General features: G+C 34.4%; 2 protein-coding genes and 1 pseudogene across 5 annotated transcripts; 2 read left to right on the forward strand and 1 right to left on the reverse strand.

Moving 5' to 3' along the window:
• Nucleotides 1–486: 486 nt before the first annotated feature.
• On the forward strand, nt 487–3853 carry LOC120193856 (annotated as a pseudogene).
• A 2415-nt stretch (nt 3854–6268) lies between these two features.
• On the forward strand, nt 6269–13795 carry LOC120193855. 3 transcript variants are annotated; one of them, XM_039196285.1, is made up of 14 exons: nt 6270–6544; nt 7640–7782; nt 7896–7953; nt 8413–8502; nt 8860–8973; nt 9283–9432; nt 10564–10701; nt 11206–11358; nt 11458–11711; nt 11927–12026; nt 12153–12212; nt 12653–12745; nt 12837–12956; nt 13064–13795. In XM_039196285.1, exons 2-14 carry the CDS (start codon nt 7745–7747, stop codon nt 13382–13384), a joined length of 1689 nt encoding a protein of 562 aa, XP_039052216.1. In that variant the 5' UTR covers nt 6270–6544; nt 7640–7744; the 3' UTR covers nt 13385–13795. The 3 variants fall into 3 exon arrangements, with proteins under 3 accessions (XP_039052215.1, XP_039052216.1, XP_039052214.1); XM_039196284.1 differs by having other exon boundaries at nt 6269–6544; nt 7703–7782; nt 11206–11711; XM_039196283.1 differs by having other exon boundaries at nt 11206–11711.
• A 3914-nt stretch (nt 13796–17709) lies between these two features.
• Nucleotides 17710–19704, reverse strand: LOC120194174 (coniferyl alcohol acyltransferase-like). Of its 2 annotated transcripts, XM_039196563.1 has the most exons (5): nt 19215–19704; nt 18906–19069; nt 17901–18702; nt 17859–17870; nt 17710–17785 (listed from the first exon to the last, which is right to left on the reverse strand). In XM_039196563.1, the coding sequence occupies exons 1-3, from the start codon at nt 19629–19631 to the stop codon at nt 17907–17909; spliced, it is 1377 nt and encodes a 458-aa protein (XP_039052494.1). In that variant the 5' UTR covers nt 19632–19704; the 3' UTR covers nt 17710–17785; nt 17859–17870; nt 17901–17906. The 2 variants fall into 2 exon arrangements, with proteins under 2 accessions (XP_039052494.1, XP_039052493.1); XM_039196562.1 differs by having other exon boundaries at nt 17731–18702.
• Between the last annotated feature and the right edge of the window lie 512 nt (nt 19705–20216).

The raw sequence follows: 20216 nt of genomic DNA on the forward strand, positions 1-20216 counted from the left end.
ATTAATACGAGGCAAAATACATTACAACGACGTTACCCCAATATTACAATATTACAACATTAGCTGAGGCTTGTTTACAAACACAACCTCGCTATTTTAAGCTTTACTAAGCTTCACCCTTTCTCTCATAGCTTTGCTAAGCTATCATCCTTGTTTTTCTAAGCTTTTCCTCATATTCCTTCTCTTGTATTACCGACGTATAATTGGTTCTACATTCTTCATGCCTTAAATTTGCTTCAATCCACCGCCTTAAATTCCTTGCTGGAGGATTTTCTTTGACTTTTCAAAGTCTTTTGTTGCTAAGTATGCTTCTACAATACTCTTCAATTTTTCATCGTTGTAATTTTTGACTTTCAAGTTCAATTTGCATGCTGCCAACTATTTGTCATAGGCATATTTTCAACATTATAATTGTCATTTAATTACTTAATATTAACCTAAAAAAATAGCGAATGGCCTACTACCTTATCTTTAATTATACCAAGTTGTTCTCAATTACTAAATGCTCTTCTTTCCCCCCCCCTTACTGTTTTACTCTCTGGCTGTCCCTTAGGAGAAATGAAGGCTTAGCAAACCCCATACGAAATTCTACTCCAAGAGAAACAATCTAATTAAGTTTTGGTGTGTCTTTCTTGTCCATCTTCTTCTACTTTTCGTTTTTAGTACTTTTTGAATGTTGGTTTCTAATCTCAGGGACTGACTTACCATTTCTGGGTCTTGGTGGGTTTCTTTTCGTTTTTTTGAGTTCGCTTTGGCAATTGGGATTTCAGTGTTATCTTTTATAGCTAATGTTCACCCATTTTGTGGAAGTTTTTATTATCATAATTTTGATTATCAGCTTTGTTTGTTTGTTTGTTTTTTTTTACAGTGGGATTGGTTGCTACTTACTGATGTCTTACGTTGGAGTGCAAATTATGCTTACGAAATTGCTTGTACAATTATAGTAAACACTGAAATTGTCATTTATGAAGAGAACTGATGCTTTTAAGTTTTTGATTATGGCGAGTCAATTTGATATTAGACTACAGATGTTTTTCTTTCCTCTTGGCTTACGAGCATTCGGAAAAAGCTATCTTTTTGTGTCAACTTTCAAATGAAAAACCCTTGGAGGCATGAAATTTCTATCCTCCCATGACACTCTGCTTGACTCTGTTCTGTTTTAACTACTTAAAAGCAATTACATATTTAAGCTTTATGTACTGAAGAATTTTTTTCTTAAAAACTCGTGTGGTTTTAAACTTTATGGTACCGATTTTGTGTGTTTGAACCTTTTTGCTTAAGATGCTTGTAATGGTTACTGGTTAGTTAATCTTATGTTGCTATCAAACGAAAAACAACTACATGCATCATTCATGCATTTTAGTGCTTCGGAGCTTTCCCTGTTGTGGCAAGAAAGCCAGCCTATAGCAAGATACCTAGTGCCTTTACTGCTCAGGGTTTCACTCGTGTTCTTCAATAATTATCTGGTTATTCTAGATTTCATTTGTGTAATGTTCTTTAGTAATTATCTGGTCATGCTAGCGGTTTGATTTGATACTTATAATCTTTCCTCTTCAAAATGATCACTGCAACAGATTTTGGTTTGAAGAAATAATCATCTGAAGAATGCAATGTCGGTGATGACAAAGTGCAGTCCTTTCATAGACATGCCCTTTATCTAACTCTTCTGGTTGTACATTTAACTTTGTATGAGCTTAGTCTTGAAATAGCCTTGAGTTTAGATCACTGCACTGCTATTGAAGATCTGTGATTCTCAATATTGACACCTACATTTCGACAATATTCCAGTATCTGTCCATCAAGGAACAAGATGAAGGTTGGGATATCATCCAATACCAAGAATCACCCTGGCTTCGTATCTGTTACTCAAAGTGAGCCAATCAAGGGAATTGGTGAGCTATATACTATTGCAGTATCCCCAATTCATAATCTTAACTCTGGTTCGAGTAGCCCAAGATATAAAATTTCTGTTACTAAGAGTGGATTTGCACGTTTTTCTGAGTTCTGTACCAGTTTATATTTGTCAGCTTCATCTACGTCGGAAACCCGGCTACAGCTTGGAAGTTTTCCTTTTCTTCCACATCCTCCCACGTGCCTCCAGTTCATTTCTTCGGTCGATTCATCAAAATCTCCCCCGATTTTTAGTGAGGATTTGAACAATCCATATAATGAGGAACACTCAAGTTATTATGGACTTCCTTAATATTCCTGGGGATGCTTGTGACGGTTCCTTTCATGATATGCATTGTGAAAATGATGACTTCACCCTCACGGAACAAGTAGAGCTGCATTTCTTATCCGATGAACTCGACATAGCTATCAGTGACCATGGAGAAAATGCCAGAGTTGAGGTAAATAAGCTACATCTTGATAATATCAAATTGTTGATAGTAATTACGATGATCTGAGACTGGAAACAGGAGAAGAGCAAAATATAAAGAGGGGCCAGTTTACTCTTTATTCTCTCCGTTTCTTGATTTAAATACTGATGTTCGTCATGGAAATATATGAAACACCTCAGCCTTCATCAAACAAAACTGTAGGGTTAACATGCAACCAAAATTCTGCTTCTGCAACACCATCTATCGATGCTCCGTCTGGTCCAGCAGCTGTTCACAAGCCGAGAATGAGATGGACTCCCAAGCTGCACGAGTGTTTTCTACAGGCTGTGAGAAAGCTCGATGGACCCGAAAGTAAGTAGGTTATGCAATTTATTCTCAAAGTAAACATGTCCAAAGAAAGCAGGAGGAAATGCTGATTACGTTATACATGATGCAGATGCAACTCCAAAGGGTGTACTAAAGCTTAAGAATGTTGAAGGTTTGACTATCTACCATGTGAAGAGCCACTTACAGGTACTTGAACAATTCTATAATATGAATGAAGCATATAATCTTCGTTAGCTACTACTAATATTCTCCCTACATCTTATTATCTATGTTTTACCGTTACAGAAATATCGACTTGCCAAATATATGCCCGAGAAGAAAGAAGGTAATTGATTCATTACTTGTCCTTGTGATTCCGTTGTTCGGTTTCTTTGTAATAAACATGTTCCACAAAGCCTTTGACATGCTTGTGCCCCGGGAGATTCTCAGAGAAGAAGACTTCCAGCTCTGAAGAAAAGAAAGAAGCTTCAAGTATAAGTGATGGAAAGAAAAATATTGGGTAAATTGTTGTTCTATTTTCTCTAATGTGTTGTTTCGACTTCCTGATTTACTTGTAAAAACACCAGGTAAAATGTTTCCTCTCCTTTTCAGTTCTAGGGGCACTCTTATCTCTGAAGCTCTGCAAATGCAAATGGAAGTACAGAAACAATTACATGAACAGCTTTAGGTATTTATCATGTTCATAGTGAAATCATTTAATGATTGGTTGTCTTCGTTCATGTATGCTCTTTTCAATTACATAGCTACAAAGGTCGCTTCAGTTACGCATCGAGTAACACGCGAGGTATTTGCAGAAGATTTTGGAAGAACAACTGAAGGCCGGCAGTGCCTTAGTTCCTTCACTAGGCTTGTCGACCCCGGCTGATCCGAGCCAAAACTCGGAGTTGCAGCAACCTTCTTCTCCATCTGCTATTGTCTCACCTTCCCAACATTCAGAATCTAATACCTTCCCAAAATGCTAACGGTGTCGATGATGTTAAACCCAAACCAAGTCCGAAAAGGTTCCGCATTGAGGACAAGCCAGAGTTGGCCACAGATGAGGCTGTGGTGAAGAATCCTGTGCTATAACAGCTTCACTCGATTCAACTCATGATTTCCTTGTATTGCATCAGGTTATATATCACCCCAGCTTTTGTATATCCATTAATGCAGTGTGAAAGACCTTGAATTTAGATTTGCTTCAATTGTATGTATGGCATTTGGAAAAAGAAAGAACCGGATTTTGTTAATGAATCAGCTATGCTTCATATATCTTCTTCCAGTATTTTCACCTTAGTTGAATGTATAAATGGTTGAGTAAATCAAGATTAAACGTTTTAAAATTATATAATAAAACTTCAACATTTTCAAATATGTTTAAATAAAAATATTTTACAATATTAGCTCTTTTATAACTATTAATATTGTTTTTTTTTGGAAACAACGTCAACTGTATTTTATTAATAATAAAAGGAATCAATATTACATTCCATCATGAAAAAGAAATAAATTTGGAGACAATAATTATCAAAATACTCAAACATAAGTAAATAATAAACCAAAAAATACGAAGAAAATTAAAACCTTCCATTTACAATGACGGCCAATATCAAAACTCAATAACCTTTATATAAACTTCTTGTCTTTGTCGAATGAGACGCTTGACGAAGTAAAAAAAGAGTGGAGAGCGAACTAAATAATTTGGCAGGCTATTTTGCTACACAATTATGATTACGTTGGCAAACAATCTTTTACTAAAAGAGGGGATCTGACTATAAATGACCATTGACTAACCAATCAGAAAATAAATGTAGTGATGATTTTTGTGCGAGAACCAAAACAACCGCAAATGTATGCGAAAAAAACGTACTGAAAAATATGAGAATCGTGCCACAAGAGCAGAGGAAAATTATGTTACAATGACAGATATGCTTATTCAAAATTAAAAAAAAACTCAAGAAAAAATATAAAGACATAATAAAAAAAAATAAAGGAATTAATATTCCCAACGATCGACAACCAACATTAAAAATAATATCATCGACGGCTAAACAAAAATTAAAGAAAAAAAAAGACGACACGAAAATATTAAAAGAAAATAAGTTGAGAGAGAAAAAAGAGAGGGGGCTAAACAAAGATACAAAATACTATTATTATTGCTTTAGCAATATAAGATTAAATATGTCACGTATTTGCAACCTCTTATTATTTTATTTAAGTATATTTTCACGTATATGAAAATCATTCAATTTAAATTATATTTTCATGTTATATGTTTTAGTCACTGTCAAATTTAGAATCTTGGAGGTAGGACTGGCCCAATACATGTGTCAAATGAGTGACGACCCAGAATAACATGTAGGGGCATGTCATTAGTTTAATGCTGGTGGGCATCAGTTTAATGGGTCAAGGTACTTACCTTCCTCAAATGGTTATAGCAATGAAGAAGTTAGAAGCTCTTGTAAACTTTGTGAACCATGTAATGATACAATCATCTTACGGTCTCATGGGTTTAATTCAAGAACTTAAATCTATTTTAGTTTTTTTTCTTCTTGCATTAGCTCTTATCATCATTGTTATTATATCTGTAACTAACACTACTTGGATTTGATAATACTAAGATGTGTACGGAAGTATGAATGTACAATCCTCTAAATATAATCTTAAAAGTATATATATATATATATATTCTACATTTAAGTCATATATTGCAATTTAAAATTCTCTATAAATTTTGTGGAAGTGTTATATTTATACCATGAACATGGCCAATGAATAATTGTCAAAAAGTTGTCATATAATGTTACATTCATAGTTAATAAAACTTCACATAGTATTAATTCGTTGGCTCTTAAAATGCTTCTGATTTAAAAAACACAATATTGTCAAAAGTTGTCATGTAATGTTACATTCATAGTTAATAAAACTTCACCTAGTATTTTTATAAAGTCTTGATTATCGTAAAATAATAGAGGTTTTTGTTTCAAAAAATACATGAAGACATTGTTTTAGGTGACATTTGTAGTATTATAGGTTTTGGTTTGTATTAATATTAATATTGTTTAACTATAATTTCTATTACATTTTTGTTTTAAAAAAATTATTTATATTTTATCTATTATACGGTACAAGTATAGGAACATAAAATTATTATCTCGCATAATATATTAAAATTCATTGGACCGGAGGCATTATGGGAGCATAAAAACTTATGCTCGTAACCAAGAAAAAACATAAACTTTAAAAGAACCCAATTAATAACAATAATAAAATGAGAAAGACAGCATAATCACAATCATAAATTCATAACCCTAAAAAGAAGTCGAAATCTATTACAAATGGAATGGAGTATACCTCGAAATTTTCAGATTTCAAAAGACAGATTCTAAAGATATGGTTTTTTTTAATAAGAAACGAAAACTCATTTTCCACAGCCACAACAAAAGCAGCTACATCAGTAATCACTATCTTCCGCCCACAAGCGGACACGACACAAAACATACCCATTTTAAATTTATTGCAAAATTATCTGGAGTTGGTAAAAAACAAATAATATATACTAATATTTTCAACATGATATGTTTTGGAAGCTGTTCTAGATTCGTGTTTTTCTCTGTTTGAAATCTCTCTCACCAAGTCTTTGGGTTAGTTCAGCCCGTGTATCTTTGTCATTTCTTTTGTCCACCCCACTTTTCCCACCATTTCAATTTCAGGTTAAAATTGAGAGAGCATAAGTACCCAGTCGACAAACAAATACATTTTCTTTTTGTCTGAGAAACGGTGCTGAAGAAGAAGAAGAAGAAGCCGATAACCAGTTTCAAGTTGGATTTGGGTGTTATTTTTTTTCTGTTCAAGTATCAAGAAAGCTGGAATCTTTCACGTTTTCTCTGTCAAAGGTCTCTTCTTTTTGTTTTCACTGAAAATGGGCTTTTCTGTTGTTACTCTTTAGGATCAATTTATTCTTCTTTTTCTCCTTTCCTAGTTGGAAGTATGAAATTAGGTTGTTGTTTTCTTTTATCAGTTTTTATTTTGAGGTTTAGAAATATAGATTTAGTGAAAGAGAACTCGTTACGGTTAATGGAGTCAGCCTGTAAGTTGTATCGGTATAAAAAAAATTAAGAAAAATAGTATTTGAAGGACACAAGGGGACCATTAGGATCTGTCCCTTGGATTGTTCTTTTTACATTTTAATTTTCTTTAACTCAATTGGTTCCATCATTTTATTGTGGCTTAGAATCTTTACCCAGTGGAAACTGAAAGACTCTTTGTTTGCGTTTTCTTTATTTGATTCACTGTCTGCCCTACTACTTTTGAAATCTCAACTTTGGTCTTACTTTTAATTCCATCAATCAATCCACATTTACTATCAGACTTTTTCTTCTTCATTTTCAATGGGTACGAATGAAACAGAAAAACAACCAACTTCTCTGCTTTTAAATCAACTTTGATAAACTATTGAAGGGTATGTCAAGTTTCCCCCTTTGTTTTTTTATTGCCACCGAGGGAGTTTTTTATGTGTTCCATAATATGCAGTGGTATAACCCCACTTTCTTCTTTTTGCTTCTTGTAATTGCATATTCTTTGCATCTACTCATTTTTATGTTCCTTTTTGTTAATTATATTCTCATAATTTCCACAACTTTTGCAGTCGCTCTTATTTTCATGAAGTGGAAAAGTAATTCATTTTTTTCTAGTGGTTCCGAAGATATTTTGTTTTCTATAAATTCTCTTTCTAAAATAATTTCACTTCTATACGTATTGGTTATATGTGATTTGATTAGATTTGTATTGTTGCGTTGAAAATGACTGGTAGCTGAGCATTCATTGATTTCATTTGTCTTCACTTACTTATTTACAAGTCAAACTGTACTCTGTCCAAAAAAAACAACTCATTCTACCGAAAGATTATTGATGACGAAATCTAACTCAAGTTACCCAAAGTTAGAATCATTAAAAAAGGCAGGGTTTTGATGTTTGAATTGGATCTGCAGAATTTATGAAGATTGTTTGCATATGGGGGTAATATAGAAGCTAAGCTACTTTGTGACTTACAGGGTCTTCTTTATTTGGTAAAAGCCAAACCCCATGTTTACAAGATGTGCGACTCTTCTCTCGTGCAATCTGCTTTAAGGAAGTAAGGATTGCATTGTTTGATTACTTGCTTATTCTCTTACTGGCTTAAAATGGATTTTGTTAGTTTATTCTGATTTTTTTTCTTTCTTTCCTTTGAGTGGCCTTTTTCTGCAGAAATGATTGTCGGCCAGATATTGTTAGTGAACTTCAAGATAATATCTCATGGTTAGAGGTAAGTGATGGTGCTCTTCTCTTGTAATGATTGTTGCTTAAGACTGCATGAAATGTCCTTGGAACTAAGTCATTGTGGATAATAACAATTTGTTACTTTCCCTCTTTTTGGCTATCTGAATGCTGTTGAAGACAACCTTCATGTCATTTTTCACGGTTTTAGCATATTGACTGTTAGAGTTTAAAGTTTTGTTGAAAATAAAATATTATGCCCATTGCAGAAGAGACAGGCAAGCAGTTCCTTTCATGTTGTTTGTTGGTTGGATCGTTTTAAAAGTCCTAAGAATTTTCCTTTGTTCTTTTCCATGGGCTATAATAAGACTTTTACTGCAGTACCATTTTCTTTCTAAATGTTTCTATTAATTTAGATTTGATATTCATAGTGAATTTGGTTTAAAATTTAGGAAAATGTAGTTCTGCTTATATTTGATATTCACATTGAATTTGGTGATTCATTCAGGAAACGAGTTACAATGAAGAGACTGGAAGCGCGGAATCGTGTTCTAAAAGCAGTGATTTTTATCCTTATAGGTTTCAGCTTGAGCAGGATGTAAGCATCTCTTAACTATAATAACCTTTTATCCACTGTATTAGACTAGTCATTTAAGATGGAATGAAGAAGTTGTGCGGCTGTGTTTATGATTATGTCTTTGATGATTTTTTCCATTTTTAATAGGAAATGAACTAATCCATGCTAACTTTAATACCAAGCATGGAAAATTACTCGCAGAGCCCCTAAGGTTTATTTCTGGTGTTTGATGGCCTTCTTCTACTAGGAGTCTTATGTACTCGGTTTCTTTTGATCATAATATGCTGATACTTGGGGAAAATATGTTTATTTTAGTCGCTACAATGGTTCCATAAATGCATATTCAATTCTGGTAACTATTTCTGAAAATTTTGCCAGGTACATAAATTGCAAAAAAAGCTGCAAGAAGAGATGGACCTGCATTCTGTTCTGGAAAGTGCTATAGAGAAAAATGCTTCCGAATTGTCAAGTCCTTCATGCCTTCCACACCATGTATGTCAGTTATATTTGATCTTCGCTTTCTGAGTCCTTGTATTAAAAACATTGCAGTCTTATGGAAATTGCTAATATGCTTTGAATATCTCCAATATTATTTCATTGTTTTATATTAAGTAGCCATCTGGACTCTGGAGTTTATATAGACTGCTTTCTGGTTCTTTGTAATTTCTACTTTTTAAATTCACCAATTTGTTTATGAACTCTGTAGTCTGTACATTCAATTGAGGCATACCTGTCAAATTGTGAACTGGTTTCTTTAATGTAGACTGTTATAAAGTTTACATTGTTCCTATTCTCTTACAGGCTCAGGAGCTTCTATCCCATATTGCCGTATTAGAGTGTACCATCTCAAAACTTGAACAAGAGATGCTCTCTTTGCATTTCCAACTTAGTCAAGAGAGAAGTGAACGGAGGCTTGCTGAATATCGATTGAGGCATTCGGTTTCTCCATCAGTATGTATCTCCCTCTTTTATCAAACCTCCTCTTTATAACTGCAATGTTTGGTAACATTGTTTGTAGGCCTGTTAAAATCTTTGTTGTGGTTAGTTGTGATGATTTTGATCTTATAGTACTAAATCGACAGGAGTAAATCCTTGGGACAACAAAGAAACTCACTGGAAAATAAACCCGATATGAATCAAGAGATAAGCACATAAATTAATTTATTTATTTTTTATAGAATATAGGCCTCATTAAAACCCCTTCATATCCTACATGTTATATAAGTAACATGAAGGACATAGGAAGGAGGAAAAGAGCGCCTCTGAATTATATTATTCTTGAACATAACATACAACCAATCTATAACCATGGTCTGCTTATAACATAAGACTTAACAACCTAAACACAAACTACAACACTAAAAACCAAACCCCTTAAAAAACACAATGAACACCCCAGCTTAATAACTATAACTCATAACCACAGATCATCCTATACCAGCTTTTGCCAACTCATCCGCTTCTCAGTTAGCAGCTCTCACAATATGTCTTCAGATGATACCCTTTCCTTCCACATAAGTAGCTATGCCTCTTACCAAGGACTGAAACAACGGGATACATAAATCTGGATTTTTAATCCACTTGAGGGCCGTGGTCGAGTCTGATTCCAAGATAATCCTCTGAGTTGGAAAAGATCTCAACTCTTCAATGAGACTTAAACCTCTTTTGATCGCCAACAACTCTGCAAGAATAGGAGGTCCTCCTCCAATTTTTTCAAAGAAAGTTCCTAGTTTCAAACCTCTGTCATCCCTAATCAGACCGCCAATTCCTCCTTTGTCCCATCCCTTAACCATTGCCCCATCAACATTAAGTTTAATGAAACCTTCTGGCGGAGGTACCCACCGAGAAGTAGCAACGCTCCTATGATAAACATATTTTCCTTTAAGAATCTTCCTCTAATGCTGTGAAGACAAGCTGAATATCGTAACTTTCCTACAGATTCTGTTCTATAATGGTCAATATTAAGGTTAACAATAAATATAAATATAATAATAGATGAAATGAAGTTGACATCACAAAAGTATTGCATGTATATTTACTTGTACTTTGGCTGTAAATATGAAATTTTCTTTTGTTATCCAGATTTCACCATCATCAATGTGTTTGCAGCACTCAAATCTTGGATTGCATCTTTCATTAGAAGATAATTCATACCAAGAGCCTACATACCAGCTGTCAGAATCTACTGGTGAATCATCTTCTGCGGAGTCTGTAAGAGATGTAAATGTCTAGCTTCCTTTGTGCCTCCTCTGAATAGAGTTTTCAACTTCATGATTGTCGCTATAGTGTATCATACTTGATAAATATTGGTTCCATCTTTAGAGCAGATTAGTAGAAATTCTTTAATTGAAAAAGTCGATGCTATTTTGTCTATCTACATTTTATAATCAAATTCTGAGTTCAGGATTGATGAGAACGCTGGAAACCTGCATTTTAGATATTATGATGTTCGCTGCAAATTTCGTTTTCCAATATTTCTTATTGGTATACATACAATCTCTATGCTGTTTTTTTTTATGTTTTTTGTCTATATACTGAATTTGAATAGAGTTTTGAAGATTTGGCTTCACACCTACTTCTAAAGCTTAAGGTTATTTCACATCTTATTTTGTATTCTCTCTCTATTATGAGGCGTAATATCTATGGAAATATTTATTTCTAGACATGGTTAGTACTGAAAACCGCCAAAGGTTTTTACTGAGCATTAATAATTATGATTCACAGAAGAATGCAGTGGACATGCTTTTGCAACATGCTGCGAAAATATCTTCAAAGACAGATGAAAAATCTCTTCAACGTCTATCGTTTTTGGAGATTTCAAGAGGGATAATACCTAATGGCCTATGGGAGCATCCTAACCGGCTATCAGAAGAGATGGTTAGATGCATGAGAAATATATTCATATCTCTTGCAGATTCAACTGTTCCTTCCAAATCATCTGTGTCTAAAAGCAACAGCTCAACTCTATCACCTCAGGGGCATCTATCAAATTCATCATGGTGGTCATCATCAGAAAGTTCCAAGATTCTGTCTTGGGTGCAGAGCCCTCAAGTTGATATCCAAAGCAACTCTGAAGTTTTGGCTTCAGAGAATTCCTTTGATCCCTATAGAGTACGAGGGAAGTTAAGCTGGGCTGAAATTGGAAACTATGGCTTATCAACCGAAGTATCCTGGATGTCAGTTGGGAAGCAGCAGCTGGAATATGCATCTGAGGCTTTAAGGAAGTTCAGGTGTTAAACTTATCAAACATTTTGTATTAAATTTTTCTCACCAGCAAATGAGGGTATATTTTACTTTTGTGGGACCAGATTCACAATAATAGAGTAATAGCCTAGTAGGATTTTGTATAGTGATTAGAACTCAAGTAAAATTTCTACATGTATAACTACTGTATGGGACTATAGCTGATTCATTACTGTTTTGCTTTTAATTGTTTGGAGAACAGAACACTTGTGGAGCAACTGGAAAAAGTGAATCCTATTCGCCTAAGTTGCAATGAGAAGCTTGCCTTCTGGATCAACTTGTATAACGCTCTAATCATGCATGTGGGTTTCTTTATTGCTTTCACAAGTTGAATATTTACGATTAGATCCCAAGAGTTGGGAGTTCTACATAACTGACCAGTTCGGGTTTTGACAGTATTCTTATGTGTGTTGTCTGTGTTGTAACAGGCTTACTTGGCATATGGAGTTCCAAGAAGCGATTTGAAGCTCTTCTCCTTGATGCAAAAGGTATCAATTGTTGAATGAGCAATTTGCATCTTATTTTCCTATTTTTAAGGTGTTTTGGCAGCCGCACTCTGTGTGTGTAAATTATTTTGTGTACCATTATTTGTCTTAAGCATCCATAATATACAGAGTGCAGCGGACATAATCATGGTTAAAGAAAGAGTTTTTCTCCTAAAAGAAGCAATCCTAGCCAAAGGGAAGAATAAAGATTAAGCCCTTTATATATGTCAGTTCTCTGATTCAGTGGTCTTATTAGAGATCTCATTTCATCTAGAATTTCCGAGCTTTTATGGAATATATTTACAGCTAATTTCTATATCCGTCTGTATTTATTATTTACGCAAGTGGCTGACTTAAAAATGGAGAAATGCAAGATGATTATCAATTTAATTGAGTTTAAGATTTTTTAACTTATTTCTGATGGAAGGTTTTTACTTTTCCAGGCAGCATATGCCGTTGGTGGCTACTCCTTCAGCGCAGCTGCAATTGAATATGTCATCCTGAAGATGAAACCACCGTTGCATAGACCGCAAATTGTATGGGTTTTTCTGTGATGTCGTCGTGCATGTTTTCTTTACTTGCTTCTCGTACTTCACTAACCAACAAATGTTAACAACCTCTTGTTAGGCTTTACTTCTTGCCCTTCACAAATTTAAGGTGTCGGATGAACAACGCAAGTTTGCAATTGATGCGTATGAACCACTTGTAACTTTTGCACTTAGTTCTGGGATGTACTCATCACCTGCGGTAAATCTCCATCTTAAGTTTCCTCTTTATGCACGTGCATGCGCGCGCGCGCACACACACGCTATTGTTTTGGTTGTGTGTTTTGACAAGTGAGGTGAAAATGCCAGGTGAGAATCTACACTGCAAATAATGTTAGGGAGGAGCTTGAAGAAGCTCAATGTGATTTTATACGAGCTTCGGTGGGGGTTAGCAGCAAAGGAAAGCTATTAGTTCCGAAATTACTGCACTGCTTTGCCAAGGGCTTTGTGGATGATTCCAATTTGGCAGTATGGATATCTCCTTACCTGCCACCAAATCAAGCTGCCTTTGTGGAGCAGTGCATATCAAAACGGAGGCAAAGCCTTCTCGGTTCCCGAAACTGCGGCATTCTTCCCTTCGATTCACGCTTCCGTTACTTATTCTTGCCTGGTAAAATTCCGATCCAATGATGACTATATTAGCTTTTCCATCTTCGCTTTGCTTGTTAGTTCGAACTTCGAACCATACACACAGCAAGCTACAAAATTAGGTTGAATCCACACCAAAAAGTGAATCTTTTGCAATATCCTTGAGAAAGATGAGGATCATTTGCAGTTTTGGTGTTCATGCATCCAGAGTGATACACATATTTGTGTGGTGAACATTTTCCCCCCTTAATTCATGACTACTGCAAATGCTTTGGCTGCTGTATTTTCTTTACCCAACTAGGTTAGTATAACAACTTAGATAAAATATCAACTTACTCGGATTCAGTCCGGTAATGACGGAGATGAGCTCGAGTAATTTGAGTAGCTTGAAGCACTGTTTAACCAGTCTATGTTGGATCTTGGGTGAGTTAATTCATGGACCTAACTTTTATATATTACTAATCCAGTTTTAGTCGAGTTTTGGATCTTATTCATAATATTGTGGGCTTTTATGTAATTGTAATTTGGTTTTAGGCTCATTAGGCCATATAAAAAATTAATTGGCCCAATAAGTCAGTTTAAAATTTATTTTACAATCTACGACAAATGTTACCGTACAGGGTAAATTTGTCACGTCAAAGTGATGAATTTGTTCAAATAATATTTTTTTATTTGAAGTTGTCTCGTTGACTTAGTGATTTCTAATAAAATATAATTTTTTATTAGAATTTATGATCGGGATGAAAACTTTAAATAAAAAATATATTTTATCGAAATTCGTCTATGATATTAGGATAATTTTGCTAAGATAGTAAACCAACGTAAGGTAGGATTTCAGATTTATATATTATACACGTCTTTCAAGGAACTTTTGAATGGATAAAAATATATTTTATAATTAATTATCTGTTCAGATTAATATTAAGAATTGTTATGTTAATACATTTCTAATTATTATCACTTAATTAATATTATAAATTTATACGATTAAGTTTAATTGAGAAGAGGAAGTTGGTAGCTTGAAGTTGCAAACTGGTATTTTCGTTAACACTGGCTACCACCCCACCAAAACACACGCCCACTTGCCCATCTGATTGCACCTCTAAAAAGATGGTTCAAGTAAGCAACTAATATGTCTGAAAAAGAAAACCCTAATTAACCACTTCATTTACCAAAACCACCCTCTACCCCCGCATGCATCCATCCATCCTCACAAACTCTTTAAAACCAGCCTACACCTACAAACCGTTGAATCCTTTGTCCTACTTGTGTCCGAAATATTTTACGTGTATTTGTATATTAATCATTCATATAAAATAATCGGTATTGTATTTATGTTATTTTTATATTATTTTATTTTATATTTTATTTTTTATGCTATATTTAAATCATGTAGTGTTGTTTACCTTCACCACTCAATAAAAAAAAGGCCAATGGGTTCAGTAGTTTGATGAAGATGATCTGTACGTATAGCTAATAAACAACAAAAACACTGGATTATTAATTGCGGTAGAGTTGTTCGATCATGACTTAACTGCTTCAATTTAGCTTTGTCAAGTAATTACAATCTGATCACTACATCATCATTGTTAATGGCCCTGCGATTAATTAATATCACTAAACCTCTTGATCTGGCTTCATCCGTGTATATAAAATAACATCTGATTACAGTGGAATTTCCTTGGGTAAATGGATCAAACTGAAAACGTCCATTGCAAAGTCGTAATACTTTTTTTTAGGCAAATCATGTTTTGATACATCCAATAATGGTTGGTTTAGCTTGCGTTATTTTTTGTTGCCCTCCAATTCCAAGGTTTCGCCTTCACTAATCTAGACCGATCCGGATCGCACGCCTAACTTTTATAAATATTTATCGAATCTCATAAACAAATCATTAATTTAATGAATATAAATTCCAACCCTTTATAAAAACACACACACGATATCTGCTTGAATAAATACCTACATTTAGTACTATACCTACACATTTTTTCAGACTATATTTATGTAATTTACTCATGATCAATAATAACCTAGATCATTAATTACGAGTATAATCTGCAGTTGCAAATAAGGATTGGTCCTAACTTGCAGGGCAACCCTATTGTGTATTTGGATGAATTCTTCATCATTACCACCTGCCAAAAATACATTATACTTATTAATCTTTGCAACACATCATTTGCTTGATTTAATCAATTACCAAAATCCTATGAATAACATCCCTTTCTTCCTACCTTCCTTATTTATATACATATTCTAATTCTTAATATTATTTTTAATCATAATCTTGTTTAATATATCATTTTTCATATTATCATTTATTGTATATAAATTTTTATATGATTACATATTTAATTTATTGAATATTGATTTTTTTCCGTCTCACAATGGACTTTAATTAATCTTCTTGTGTCACAATATTTGAAAATTATTAAACGATTTAAGTGAAATCAATCTACTTCTCCAATTTCCTACTCCACATCTGAAATAAGCTTGACAAAAAATAGGGTTTGGTTGGTTTGATGAAGATGTTTCTTCTAATTTCATATATTTATTGCAAAAACCAACTCTAGTAGTAAGTCATTAGGTTATGGCTGAACTACCGAAACCATTTCCCATTTTACAAAATCATAGGATTTGACATTTATTATTATTACCAATAGAGGCAGATACGGGATCTTATATGGGGACGAACTTGAACTTATAAAATTTTAGGATGGTGAACTTGAATTTATAAAATTCTAGGGAACAGAAACATATTTTCAATAGAAAATACATAGAAAAAAATTAAAATTTATGATAATTTTAACTTTTTATGGAGATGACAACCCCTAATCTCATATTAATTTAATTGAAGTAATTTATCATTAACAGTACAATTTATAATAAAAAAGTAAATATTTTTGTCACTTTACTTCTTGAAGTTTCCAATTTAATTACGAAAAAAAATTAAAGCAGGTATGTTGTATATATGCTAATGCAACAAGGTAAATGTACGGTGACATGGAACATGTGACAAATCCATTTATCTTTTAATAATAATTAACGACATTAACCAAACCATAATCACTTGATATACAGGTTAACTTTTAATTCTTCATATTTATTAAGAAAAAAAGGGAAATTTCAAATATGTTTCTCTCTCACACACACACACACACACACACACACACATATATATATATATAATATATATATATATATATATATATATATATTAGAATAATAAAGAATTAAGGCTATGGATGCTAGGACAATATACAGAGAAGTCAACACAATAGTATTTAAAAATAAAATTTTGGCTTATATCTTATGGATAAAAATAATGATGTCCATGTTTAGGAGTCTAACTTGAGGTAGCTTTAAACCTCATTGGGATTAATCATGTTGAATCTCAAAAAGAAGACAAAACATAAGGTAAGTGTTAATTTTAATTAAAGGAGTGAATTGGTGAAATTTCAAAGTACAAACACTTAATTGAATGAAAAAAAAAGATTTAATTAATTCTTTTCAAAAATTCAAGTAACACACTTAAGTATTTATATAAAATTACAATTATTTATTAATTTTAAAATAAACTTATGAGTTATGATGATTATTTTAAATTAGGTACAAATATGAGATTTACATTTTGGTATCATCCATAAATTCAGAAAAAAGAAGTACTTTTGAGATTATATTTGATGTAATCTTAGTACATAACTTTTGTGCCTTATCGGTGAACTATAATAGGACACATTGTTTAACAAATAAAAAATGGTATTGGGAAATTTAAAAATAAGCATCAAAACATTTTATTTAAATATAACTGAAAATGATTATAGATTTTCCCACCTTCTCTTGCTTTAAGGTCTCTCTTGGTATCTTAAGATTCTTTTAGAGTCTTATTTGGTTGCTGAAACCTTGCTTCTGTTCTTGTCTGATGTCTCCCCCCTCCTCCTTTACTCTCCTCTTTCCTTCCGGTTTCCACAAAACACTTGTGGAAACCTATAAGCAGTGGTGAAGCTAAAAAATTTATAAACTAAACCAATATGAATATAATACTTTTTTTCTTTAACGTAATTATTACATGTTTTTTATTTAGGGTAAACTAACTATTTGGTCACCTGTCTATTATAGTTAAGTGTTAACGTATCTACCGTGCATGAATATATTCTTCTTTTATTTATATATTTTTTATAGATATTATTGATCTACCTCGGGTCGGGTGGGCGTGATCGACGGCTGCAAGCCAGCGTCCAACAGGAGGGAAACTGAGACAAGAGAGAGATCAATAGAATAAATAAATGTTTGCATTCATATTTAAAGATTCGATAATATATACTGAAATAAGTGTTGTGACGACATAAATTCTAAATTTATTAATTAGCATTTACAAACCGAAAACACAACAGAAATTCCAAAGCAGCAAGCTGTAGGACTGCAAGTCCAGCTTCAAACACAACATTTCTAAAACACTGTTCGGTAACATGACCGAGAATACAAAGTTGGGGGAACATGGGACGGTTTTGTTACAAGTAATCGAGAACGTTTAAACCGAAGAAACCATAGCAGGAGCAGGTTAATCCACTTGAAGGTAATCGAAAGCGAGGGGCCTCAACACATTACCAGCTTCCGCCTCTATCAGCTCCAGTTGCCTTTTAAAAAGGTGCACGTACACCACCCAATCACCTTCCCTAGCAGGACTTGGCATCGGCATTACATATCCTGAATCCCCTCCCCAAGGGAAATGGTATGAACCGAAAACAGGACGTCCCCATCCGAAATCCACTTTCGAAACCGGGAAACGCTGCCCCGACGACACTACGAAAGCCGGCCCTTCGTCGCTTCCGTTGCTGTATATCTTAGCGAGTGCTGGCTCGGGACGGTGAGCTTCGACCCAGTCAATCAGGCCCAGGAAATGTTCCTTTGTCACTGCTTGGTCCAGGAAATCATGAACCTGATTAGCTACCCATGACAATGGTTTTTCGATCAGATCATTTACGCTTTGGCCCCCAAATGGAATGGAAAGAACGTTTCCGAAATAAGAACTCATTAGACTTGCTTTGTCTTCATCTCCTTCACCTAATCTAACCCTTCCGTCCACAACAATCCCCATCTTGGTGAACTTGAAACCATCTTTGGCAGCAAGGAGTGCTACCATTTTCCATAAAAATGCACTGAAGGACTCCAGCTTGGTTCTTTTGTATCCATCGGAGCAAGCCAGTGATTGGAGATCATTGAGTTTCTCAGAAGCAACATAATATATACGACTAATAAGAGTATCAGTGGGTTGATCAAGGTGCCGTTTCGGGGGTGGTAATGAGGATATGGGCACATACATTCGATCCAGAGACACGTCGATGCGCCCTGGATACCTCGGGTTCATCAGAGACCGGCGAAAAGACGTACTGAAGACATTGACTTGGATCTTGCCATTTCAGACCATGATACAAGAAACATGTTGGCTGAGTATGCATCAGCTATACGGGTGGGTTGATCAAGGTGCCGTTTCGGGGGTGGTAATGAGGATATGGGCACATACATTCGATCCAGAGACACGTCGATGCGCCCTGGATACCTCGGGTTCATCAGAGACCGGCGAAAAGACGGTACTGAAGACATTGACTTGGATCTTGCCATTTCAGACCATGATACAAGAAACATGTTGGCTGAGTATGCATCAGCTATACGGTGATCGAATGTGCATGCCACCACTGTTCCGCCGCATCTAAGTTCTGTTGCCTGTAACATACATATGATTAACAGTTAAAGCTACACCTTTTTGTTCATCATGCTATGACATGATGATAGATACGAGTTTGCCTTCAATGCTTTATATTCCAAATATTTGAATGAGTGAAGATGATTATGAATTAGTTTGTTTTACCTGGACCGAGAGCACTCCATGTTTCTTCTTAGGTACGAGTTTGCCTTCAATGGTTTCATCAGGGTTGTGCAGGTCCAGGTTTCGAAGCTCCACATCTGCATAAGCTTCAACGAAATCCACCCCACGATTATTGCAAAGGAGTTCGGGTTCACCAACGGTGTTGGTCACGACCTCACCCGCAAATGCGTAGTAGGAGACGAGAGCCTGAGACAAAGATTTCTTGAGGACACTGACCATGGAAGGGAAGCTCGTGCTGCAGGTTTCTGGTTTATCGTAAAAAAAGAAGACTCCCACATCGACGGAGGGAAGAAGCAAGTCGAGGTTAGAGAATGGTAGCCAGTGTTCCTGCAATGGTAACCCTGCTGCCACAGTTTCCTCCTTGCTCACCGTCATCGTGAAATCTGTTTTGGCACCCATGCCTATGCCTAGCCACCTATTCTCTCTGTCTGGGATTATGTTTTCTTGGTCACAAAATGATTAGTAGGGTGAGTTTGAATGAGAAACGGAGCTTTAATTTAAAGACATAAGAAAGCATTTAATAATACTTCCTCTACTCCAATATTAACCAGAAAATAATTAAAAAATTTAAACTGAAAATACGAGTGTTTCGACGTCAGCTTCATGCTTAAATTTCGATGTTTTATGAGAGCTCGAATAAGAAAAAATGACTAAGAAAAAAAGCGAGAATAAGCCCTTTTACGTTTGGGTTCCGATATTCAAGAGTCAAAACCGAGTTTGACCTTACTGGTTTTTCATAATAATTTATCTTTTATATATTTTGTAACAAACTATATAAACATTCAAAACATGTTATGTTAATATTTAAAATGTTAATTAAAGAGTCATAATTAGAAAGTACGAAAACAAATTAATCTATTTATAAATAATATAGATTAATTTTTTAAAAAATAGACCCGCGTATTATTAAGTATTTGAATAATCGTTTTTATAAATAATTAATGTGAATAGACGTTTAGGTGGCGTTTGATTCACTAGAATGTT

The sequence above is a fragment of the Hibiscus syriacus genome, unplaced genomic scaffold, assembly GCF_006381635.1.
Source record: "Hibiscus syriacus cultivar Baekdansim isolate YM2019G1 unplaced genomic scaffold, ASM638163v2 tig00116997_pilon, whole genome shotgun sequence".
In the NCBI taxonomy this organism is placed as follows: Eukaryota; Viridiplantae; Streptophyta; class Magnoliopsida; order Malvales; family Malvaceae; genus Hibiscus; species Hibiscus syriacus.